General features: G+C 36.5%; 1 protein-coding gene across 1 annotated transcript; it reads left to right on the top strand.

The window, feature by feature from the left end:
* The first annotated feature begins 5,498 nt into the window (after positions 1–5,498).
* LOC149185310 (putative rhamnogalacturonate lyase B) lies at positions 5,499–7,986 on the top strand. The gene is made up of 2 exons (XM_089415618.1): positions 5,499–5,690; positions 6,286–7,986. Exons 1-2 carry the CDS (start codon positions 5,499–5,501, stop codon positions 7,984–7,986), a joined length of 1,893 nt encoding a protein of 630 aa, XP_089271744.1.
* The last annotated feature ends 2,329 nt before the right edge of the window (positions 7,987–10,315 follow it).

The following is a 10,315-nucleotide window of genomic DNA, read 5'->3' on the forward strand; positions in this document are numbered from 1 at the left end:
TTCTTACTTCTATGGAAAGCTGCGCGTTTACCATCATTTTGTAAATCTGACAGCTGTCTCGTTTATTCAAACTTCGAACCGAAAACAAGTGTTTTTGGATTTAATAAATAAGAGACCCGAAGATATTGGAAAGATTCGATTATCTCCTTTATTCAAAGAGGAAAATGGAAAATTAAGGGACCACATCTCGTAAAGATCGTTAATGTGATTTTCTTATTTATGTGAGTGCTACCTCGTTAGTTTATTCCAACTTCAAAGAGAAAACCAAATTATTCCAACTCATAGCATTTCATGGACAAAGGATTTGAACAAATAAAACTTCTCAGGGAGAGCAAAAGAATAAGAAGAAAGATCCGCTATACCACAATCACATTATTTGGAAAATTTATCGCAATTATATATGATTGTTCCAGAGCCACATTATTGGTATTTAGAGACTTCCAACTTTAAACATTACAAAAGCAATTAAATTATATTAAAAAAATTTATATAATTTTACTAAAAAAATATTATATAAGTCTACTGAATATTTTGAGGAAAAAGATATTAACAATAAATTCAAATGCATTATCAATTCAAATAATAAATAGCTAAATAAATAATGCAACTTCATTTTTTATATTTATATATTTTTAAGAATATATTTAATCAATCTTTCACATATATGGAAAGAACAATTACCTTTTAAAATATATCTATCTATACTTTACACATAAAATGTGAATACAACCTTGTCAACAAAAAAATTATCACTGCAATTAAGACATTATTATTGTTACTTGGTAGGATTGGATTCTCCACAGCCACATGCAGAATTATAATTAACAAAATATCTCAATTTACCAAGCAGTAAAACCTAAATTGATTGGATTTTAAACCTTAATTCTAACTTGAATTTAGCTATATTTAAATTAAGGGGTAGGTACTAGCTACTATATAGCACTTTTCATTAAAATTATCCTTATTGATCCTAAATTATATTTGTGCTTTGTCTTATTTTAATAAAATGAAAAATAAATGAAAATACAAATTTATATTTATTTTTATCATAATTGTCTTTTTTAAAAACATTGTTACATTCCACATCATTTATCAAAATATATGACATGTTTTTATATAGATGTTTAATTATAAAATTTAATTGTAAAGGGTTATAAGCATTTGACATCATTTGAAGCAAGCATAGTTGGAATTTGATAGACAATTATTTTATAAGTCCATCCCCTTAAAGATCAGTAAATGAAATTTTACAAACAAGCACAACCATAGAAATTAAATAGTTCATAACCATAGATAGTCATCCATCCATAATAAGCATCTAAACACGTATTTCATTATGCATCTCACCAACATGAAAAAGAAAATTATCATAAAAACTAACTAAATTATAACATCATCATTATTATTACTATTATTGATTATAAAAAAAATTAATATATATGTTAAATATTTATACATTTAAATAAACATCTATCTAGAATACTTATCCTCACTTTACTATGGATATTCTTAATATGTAAATAAGCTTTGTTACAATACCATGGGTCAATACCATGGCCTTTCAATACCATATACTAAAAAAAAACTTACTTATTTAGACTACATTTTTTTAATTGATCAATTTAATTAAAAGGAAAAAATATCCTAATTACTTTGGAGATAAATCTCAACAGATATTCTAAAATATAACATTAAATTTATATCCTTTCCACCTCATAATTAAATAAAATTGTGAAACCCAAAATATGAAAAAAAAAAAAAAAAAAAATTAGGTTGAACACCTAATCTTTGGGATTAGGAATCCTATGTAAATATTGTAAATAGAAAAAAAAAAAAAAAGAGAAGTTGAAAGACTAAGAGACATTGGGACATGAAACCAAATAGTCTCCCTCTTCTTGTATATTATCATATACTATCTTAATGAAAATCAAACAAGTTATTCGTGGAGTTACTCCTGTGTAACATGGTATTAGAGAAGGCCCCCAAAATTAGTTTTCCACATCATAACTCCTTTTAGTTTCTTTCCCTATGTTCTATGTCAAATCTCTACATTTAGACAAACCATTCTCTGCATTCAATGCGTTGTTGAATTACCTGTTGAATTATCTCTGTGATGACTTCGTGGAATTGTGAGTTAATCTCTAACTGAATACATTGGTCCAGGAAAATAAAGCACACTTTCATTTTTAATGAACTTTGGAAAGCAATTTGTGAAGGAGAAGGAGACAATGCACCTGAAAAACCTACCTCAAATAATGACCTTTCCATTTGGGAAAACAAGAACAACAAGGCTTATCCCTTGATTGCAATGTTTGTAAGTGAAGAGGTGAGTCACCATATTTTGCCATTTTCAAATGCCTTTGAAGCCTTAAAGAAGTTGAAGGAATCATATGACTCACACTCTGAACTTGAAGTTGTTCAATTGATGATTAATTTGTTCAATCTTGAATTGAAAATTTATGACCCTCTTGCCTTAGCATAAAAAATAAGATCCATTATTCATGACATAAAAACCACTTGCATTGAAATAGATACTCCTCTCATAGCTTATGTCAAGGAATTATATCCTACCTATTCACATTATCTTGAGTCATTGCAAGCAAGTGGAAATCTTAAGGAGAATACCTTTGACTCCCTTGAGAATAAGTTTTCTAAGAGAGAGAAGGCTTTTCGGAAGAAGACAATTCCTCGGGCTACTGAAGAAGTTGTGTTCCTTGCATAAAAAGAGAAGAATCATGCCCAAGGTTCTTCTAGAGGAAGAGGTGGCCGAAGAGGAAGAGGAAGGAATACTTTTAGAGGTAAGGGGGGAAGACATTTCCAAGGAGAAAGTCTGATATTCATTGCATAGGATGCAATGGAGATGGATATGATTCTTCCACATGTAAGTTTCCTTGGGACATAATTCAGCAGGAAAGAAATTAAGGAAAAGGTAAAACAGCTGACAAAGGGAAAGGAAAAGAACATGAACCCCCTCGTTATGTTGTGGCACATTGCAACATTGGAGTAAATGAAGACATTCAATGCTTCATTTGCTTCATGGAAAGATGCTTGGTTGCTTGATTCAGGAGCAACTTTCCACATGACTTTCAGAAGAGATTTCTTTGAAGAATTCACAGATAATGTTGATGAAGCAGTATAATTACAGACAAGTCAAAACTCAAGCCATCGGGGCTTGGCATCATCAAACTCAAACCGCTTGGTCTTCCATACTTTCTTCCACATGATTTTCTATACCTCCTGGAGTTGAGGAGAAACTTGTTTTCTTTGGTCCACATCCACCATCAAGGACACTCCATTCACATATTTAAATGCAAAGTTTAGGTCAGAAAAGCATTAGATCACTCACTTGTCATGATTGGGATAGAAGAAGAAATACTTTTGAAGCTGAAAGGAACCTTTATTCGTGCACAAAAAATTTCATACAATTCTCACTATGATGAAGGTATATTTCAATCAAGTCTTTTATGGCATGCTATATTTGGACATTAAAACTATGACAACCTTCATTTGTTGAAGAAAAATGGTATTACTGGTTTGCCAACTATTCCTAGGAAGCTTAAGCAATGTGATGCTTGTATCTTCGGAAAGCACAACAAACAATATTTTCATTATTCTCATTCCAGAGCACATATAAAACTTGAACTCATTCATTATGATTTATGTGACTCAATGCATGTTCCTTCTGCAAATCGTAATAAATATATGATGACATTCATTGATGACTACACCAAAATGTGTTGGGTTTATTTATTGAAGAACAAATTTTAAGCTTTTGAAACATTCATGAACATTCATGCATGATCTGAAAATCACTCGTGAGTGATCTCAGTTAAATAATTAATGAATGAAGGTAATACAGACTCATGTGCTGGTGTGTGTCTATGTTATCTTAGGCAACGGATCGATCAGATTGCAAAATACATAGACACTGGAAAATGGAAAACAGTAAGAGAAACACAGTAAGAAAATACAAGAACACAACACATTAATAAGGAGTTCACCCTATTCTCCAAAGCTATGTCTCCGGTCCAGCTTCAGTGGTGGCCTTCTTTCATTGTGTCTTTAAAGCAGAGATTTACAGTGAGGAGCTCAATTTGAGTCTCCTGAAATGGATAATATTTGGTAGGGTGGTTCTTGGATTCCCCAAGCCACCAGAGTGAACAGACTCTTTCCTTACCAAATCTTGACCTCAATTGGTCTGAATGGGATGAGTTCAACTTGGTACTCATTTCCCAACAGATATCCTCACACGGAATTGCTTGAACTTCTCAAGCCTTCTGTCTGCTTGATGCTGCCTTAGGTCAGCTCGGCACTCTGTTTTCTTCTTCTTGCTTCACTGTCTCTTTTGTCTCTTTTCACTATTCCCTTCTCTGGTTCTTCCTTGTTCTGTTCTCTGTTTGTTCATGGCTTAAAGCCAATTTTTCCTTGATTGTTCGCTTCCTCTTCCGCCCCTTCGGATTTCCTGCTATTGTTCGCTTAGAGTTTCTTGCCTTTGCGTCATCGCCAACGTCTCACAGGGAGGTGGCCACTTGTCCTCTCACAAATTGCGCCAGCTCTTCCTCAACGGTTCGGTATTTCAGTTACACTGTGGAATGACTCATCTGCCAACTCAATGGTCAAGTCGGACTTCAGACTTTTATATGTTGCGACTTAATTCCCCCATCAAATCCGGTTTCCCATCAGGCGCAATCTCCACCGTCCGATCTGGAGCCCCCAGATCCTACGGTGTTCTCTCTTATCGCGCGGTTGACTTGCTTGACCGTGTTATCACTGAAAATGCTGTAGTTAAAAATTTTTAGCCTGGCTTAAAGAGTGGGTGTTTTCGCAGCGCCTGAATTCTTTTCAGCAGTTTCGCAGCGCTACCTGTTTGAGTGGTTTCGTAGCGTGCTACGAAACTGGGGATTTGTTCGAGTTTTCATTGAAGGCCCAGACTTCAGGGGTTAAACCTTGTATTCAAATGCATGATGGAAGCGAATGACTAAAGTGAATTATTAACTGGAACTACATCACCAATATAAATCAAGGTGGTAATGGAGAAGTGGCTCAAGGCTTTGCTGCCTTTTCTAATACACCGGTTGATTATTCTGTTTCCTCTTAGTCTATCATTTCAATGTTCACATAATGGTTGAAGAATGATTTGTCACCTTAAATACTGGTATTTGTGAGATCGCTTTGGAGATTACAAATTGGGTTGTCATTAATTGTCTTCCTAATGAAAGAGTTCTTTAATTCATGGAGAATTCATTAGAGGGCCAGATGCTGCCAGCAGACTCAAAGCGGTTGTTTGAAAAGCATGTTGTTTCTTTAGTTCCTTTCATTCCAAATCTCATACTGAATGTATTCGTAGACTGGAAAGAAAGGCTATTGAAGGCTTTTACACGAGCATTTGCAGAGTGTAACTCAAGTTCGACAATGAAGCTCTTATACCTCTCGTCAATTGAAAACATGTTTTTTTCATGATGTACGAGATAAGTCTTCTTCTAGTGTTTCTAAGAGAAATGGTCAATTTGTTTCCGAAGCTATTATGGAAGCTGAGGCATGACAAACCCAACGCATCCAATGCTGTATTAAGGGTTCTTCTTCATATTGGTCGTTCTGCTCCTGTAGATTCTATGCTGCTTGCAGAATATACGAAATTACAGCCAGTGTTACAAATAGGCAGCGTTGTGTTTATTTTTGCAGGGGATCACGTTTTTTTTTTTAAACTGAGATACACAACACCTCCTTAATGCACGTTGGTTCATTATTAATGCACATATTGTAGACATGAAAGTGCTCTTTTGAAATGCGGTGATCAATGCCAGGTGTCAAGTAGTTTTATAATAGTTTGATTGCTACAAGACCGCCATTATTAGTGGCACAAGAGCTGGTATTAGATTAACTGGTGCCGTTAAAAGATAAGTGCGCATTAAACAAAAACAAAAGAAGGATGATGCCATTCCTAGAAAGAGAGGAGAAATCGTTGTCGTAAAGACAAGGAAGCACATGGCAGAGCTCGAAATAGAAGAATTTCCTTTGTCAAGGTGGATGGTATTATTTAGATATTGTCTTCTACAAACGTGGTAACGTGCCGGTTACATGCTCCAGCTGGCGACCAAGAAACTTCTCAAGCTCCACAGAAGTTTTGGAGTTTAAAGAATTACCAAAGCACAAGTTAAATTCAGAGGGAGATTGTAAATATTTCAAGAACCATGGCTCTCAGAAGATTTGCGCTACATTAGATTACATTTATCACACTTTTGATAAGTATGCTATTAGTTCTGCACTCTGTAGCGGAAGTGTTAGGAGGGCGATGTGTATTTTGTGGATCAGGGTGCTCACATTGCATTAGATAATGGAATTGTGCGAGTCACCATATCAAAACCAGCGGGGATAATTACAGGCATACGTTATGGAGGGCTTGACAATTTGCTCGAAATTTTCAACAAAGAAACGAACAGAGGATACTGGGATCTCAATTGGAACGAGCCAGGAGGGAAGGATACGTTTGATGTGCCAAGTGCGATATTTTTTAAAGTGGTCGAGGCTAACAAGGATAAGGTTGAAGTCTCTTTCCTCAGGCCATACAATCCTTCAAGCAGTTGGAAGATGGTGCCATTAAATATAGACAAAAGGTTTGTTTTGCTTCGAGGGAGCAGTGGGTTTTACACCTATGCGATATATGAGCGTCCAACGGGGTGGCCAGATTTCAATCTCAATCAAACTTGTGTTACATTCAAATTGAGGAAAGACAGATTTCACTTCATGGCAATTGCTGATAACAAACAAAGATTGATGTCATCCCCGGATGATCGGATACCAAACAGATGCAATATACTTACATATCCTGAAGCAGTTTTTCTCTCAAATTCTGGGAACCCTAGCCTTCAAGGCGAGGTAGATGATAAGTACCAGTACTCATGTGACAATAGGGAGAACAGAGTCCATGGATGGATCAGCTTTGATCCCATGGTTGGGTTCTGGGTCATCACTCCTAGCGATGAATTTTGTAATGGAGGTCCAATAAAACAAAACTTGACATCCCATGTTGGGCCAACATCGCTTGCAATGTTTCATAGTGCTCATTATGCGGGTGAAGAGCTATGTCCTAAGTCTCGTTCTGGAGAAGCGTGGCAAAAGGTTTTTGGCCCAGTCTTCATTTATCTTAATTCTTCATCAAGAGAGGCTCACCCATTCTCCTTGTGGCAAGATGCAAAGTTACAGATGATAAAGGAGGTACAAAGTTGGCCTTATGGGTGGCCCGAATCTCCATTATTTAGAAAGAGACCAGAACGAGGATATATTACTGGACAACTATTAGTACATGATAAATATGCTGTTGAGGATGTTCACCCTGCTCGTTTTGTTTTTCTGGGATTGTCCACACCTGGAGAAAAGGGCTCTTGGCAAAAAGAGAGTAAGAGCTACCAATTTTGGAGTCAAGCTGAGGAGAATGGGCTTTTCTCTATAGAAAATGTTTGCCTTGGTACCTACAATCTCTATGGTTGGGTGCCGGGTGTTCTTGGTGACTATATGAAAGAAGGCTTGATTAACATATATTCAGGTTGTAGGATAGATGCTGGAATTTTGATCTATGAGCCCTCAAGAGATGGCCCTACTATATGGGAGATAGGTTTACCAGATCGCACTGCTGCAGAATTTTTCATTCCAGATCCCAAGCCTTGGCACATCAACAAACTATTTCTCAATCATCCTGAAAGATTCCGACAATATGGCTTTTGGGAAAGATATTCTGAAATCTTCAAAGACAACGATTTGATATATACAGTTGGGACTAGTGACTGGAGAAGAGATTGGTGCTTTGCACACACATGCAGGATTGAAAATGATGGAAGCTTTCGTCCCGTAACATGGCAAATAAAATTCCAGCTAAGAGGTGTGGAACAAAACAGTCTTTATAAGCTTCGATTAGCAATTGCATCATCAACCAATGCAGCCATAAGCGCAGTGTTAGCAGAAACCAGTAAAGAAGGCTGTGTTTTCTAAATCACACAGCAGTTTCGTAGCGCGCTACGAAACTGCTGTAGGTGATAATTTTAAAGCGCAGAACTGTTAGTGTGATACTGTGAGCGGGAGTTGTGGAAGAGAGATATCTGTTTATCAATACCATCTACAGCACATTCAAAAACATGTCAGCATTCCATACTTGGGATTATTAAAAGACTTGGGAACATGTTGCTACACTTTAGGAGAAGGTTGGGAGACAGAAGACGTGAAAACAGAGCACCTTCTTTAGTTAATTAATGAAGCCATCTACGTGACTGGAATCCGAGGCCAACTTATTTAGTGTACTTTCCTTTAGTCATCTCAACTCAAGCAGCAAAGGGACATGTGTCAAGAGCCAGAAAAGCATCAAGCATACGAGGAGAAAGGAATTAATGTTTTAGTTTGATTAGGATTGTGTGCAATTACATTTCAGCACTTTGTAATAAATACATTAATTAAATAGCATGTAGGAATAGTTAATAGCCACCTTCGAGGCTCCCCTCATGCTGGAGGAGGAAGCTCGAGGTGGTTTAGTTTGCTTGCCTATATAGGGATCAATGTAGGATGTAATAGGGGTTGGATATTTTATAGAAAAACAGAGTTGTTTTGGGCCATTGTAAGACCTTTTTTGACAGTAATAGTAAAACAGTGTTATTCTCTTCTCAAGATTCTCGATGGATTGTCATGTTCAAATATAATGATGGTGTTTTATACTTTATGTTCTTTTATAGTCTTGTTGTAATACAATCACTCAGAATTCATAATCATATGCTCTGACTTCCTGTGTATTCAGCAAGCTATATTTTGGTGGAGTATGTTTGACATGTAATGCAAAGAGCCTTGATTTCCATGAGATGACCATGTTTTCCTTGTTTACTTAATATAATAGACTCCATAGCCCAATGAGAACCAGTTTGATGTGTTTCCAACCAGCTTTGCTTTCATGATTAAATAAAGAGTTAGCCATCTAGTGTTTGAAGGATTTTATCAAGAGTTTGTGAGAGAGCCCTCTCTGATCAAAGAGGCTAATCTTTGATCTAAAGTTAGGTTTGAAAGAGTTACATGAAATCTTGCTTGGTTGCAGCCCTCAGTAGTGATTTTGTGATAACATTTTGGTGCGTCTGCCGGGAGCTTAAGATTGAATTTCTGAAGGTAGCAGGAGTTCAAATGATTTTCAAGGCTGCAAAACTACCTTGGCGACTCCATTGTTGAAGAATTCAAGGTTTATATATTCATGGTGATTCCACTGGAGTTATGAAAGACCCAGAAGCTGCTCATCTTTGTTCAAGGTATGCATGCATTGATTTCTCAGGAATTCATGGTTTCCCAAATCATTTTCCCCGGGATGCATACTTTCTAAGGAATGGTCCAAAATTCAACGGTGAAGATTTAAGTTTAACCTTGAATCATATATCAGATTTTTGTGAATTTACACAGCTTCTTAGAGTTAAACATGAGGATGTTTGCATTATGTTATTCTATGATTCACTTCAAGGGAAGTGCAAACAGTGGGTTGAATGCTTGCCTGCGGAATCCATTAAGTCATTTCAAGACCTTTGGCTTATGTTTTTGGAGGAATGGACAGATAGGACAGAGGAGGTGGCAGACTCTCCCTCAGTTGAAGGTTTTAAACAATGGAATAGTGATCACAATAAAGAAGAAACAAATGAATCTTTTTCTTTGTCCTTATCCTCATATCTGAAATCCTTTGACTGTAAGTCAGAGGATAAGGTGAAATTTTTTGATGAATTTGCCAAAGATATTGAGAAAGAAATTGAAGGTTTAGAAGGAAAAATTCAGGCATACAATTTTCATGATCATGATTATTATTCTCAAAAGTTTCCTGTGACAGAGCGCAAGGAGACTATGCTGCTTCCATTCTCTTTCATGATTGAGGAACTGAACACTGTGATTGAAGATCAGTTTGCACAGCTGGAAAGTTTCAAGGAAGGACAAGCTGATCATGTGTTCTGGGACCCTATAGCTGATTACATGGAAGAGTTTTACTCTCCAGTGTTTCAGTTTTCTTATGAAGATCAGAGACTATTTCAGTGGCAGTGGTCTTTACACTATCACATTGGATCTGAAATCCGATACAGTCAGAGACAATTTCAGTGGCAGCGGTCATCACACTATCACATTGGCCCTGAACTCCAGGACAGTCAAAGAAATCAAATATCAGATGAGGCTAATGATTGGCTGCATTGGAAGTTTCATATTGATTGAGCTGAAGAAGTTGAAATGGTTAGGGTAGGTAGGTAAGTAATTGCAAATAAGCTCAAGGTCAACTGAGCATTTTTTAGTAGATGTAGCTTTCATTCTCCTGCAG

This window comes from Pinus tabuliformis, chromosome 3_2 (assembly GCF_031772625.1).
Source record: "Pinus tabuliformis cultivar Carrire ecotype Pingquan chromosome 3_2, CPIR1, whole genome shotgun sequence".
Lineage (NCBI taxonomy): Eukaryota > Viridiplantae > Streptophyta > Pinopsida > Pinales > Pinaceae > Pinus > Pinus tabuliformis.

What these genes read in the sequence shown, in the direction of transcription:
- LOC149185310 (XM_089415618.1), top strand. Translation starts at nt 5,499, where the DNA reads ATGGTCAATTTGTTTCCGAAGCTATTATGGAAGCTGAGGCATGACAAA. An exon ending in TTATTTTTGCAGGGGATCAC is followed by an intron (nt 5,691 to 6,285) that starts GTTTTTTTTTTT and finishes CGGAAGTGTTAG; the next exon opens with GAGGGCGATGTGTATTTTGT.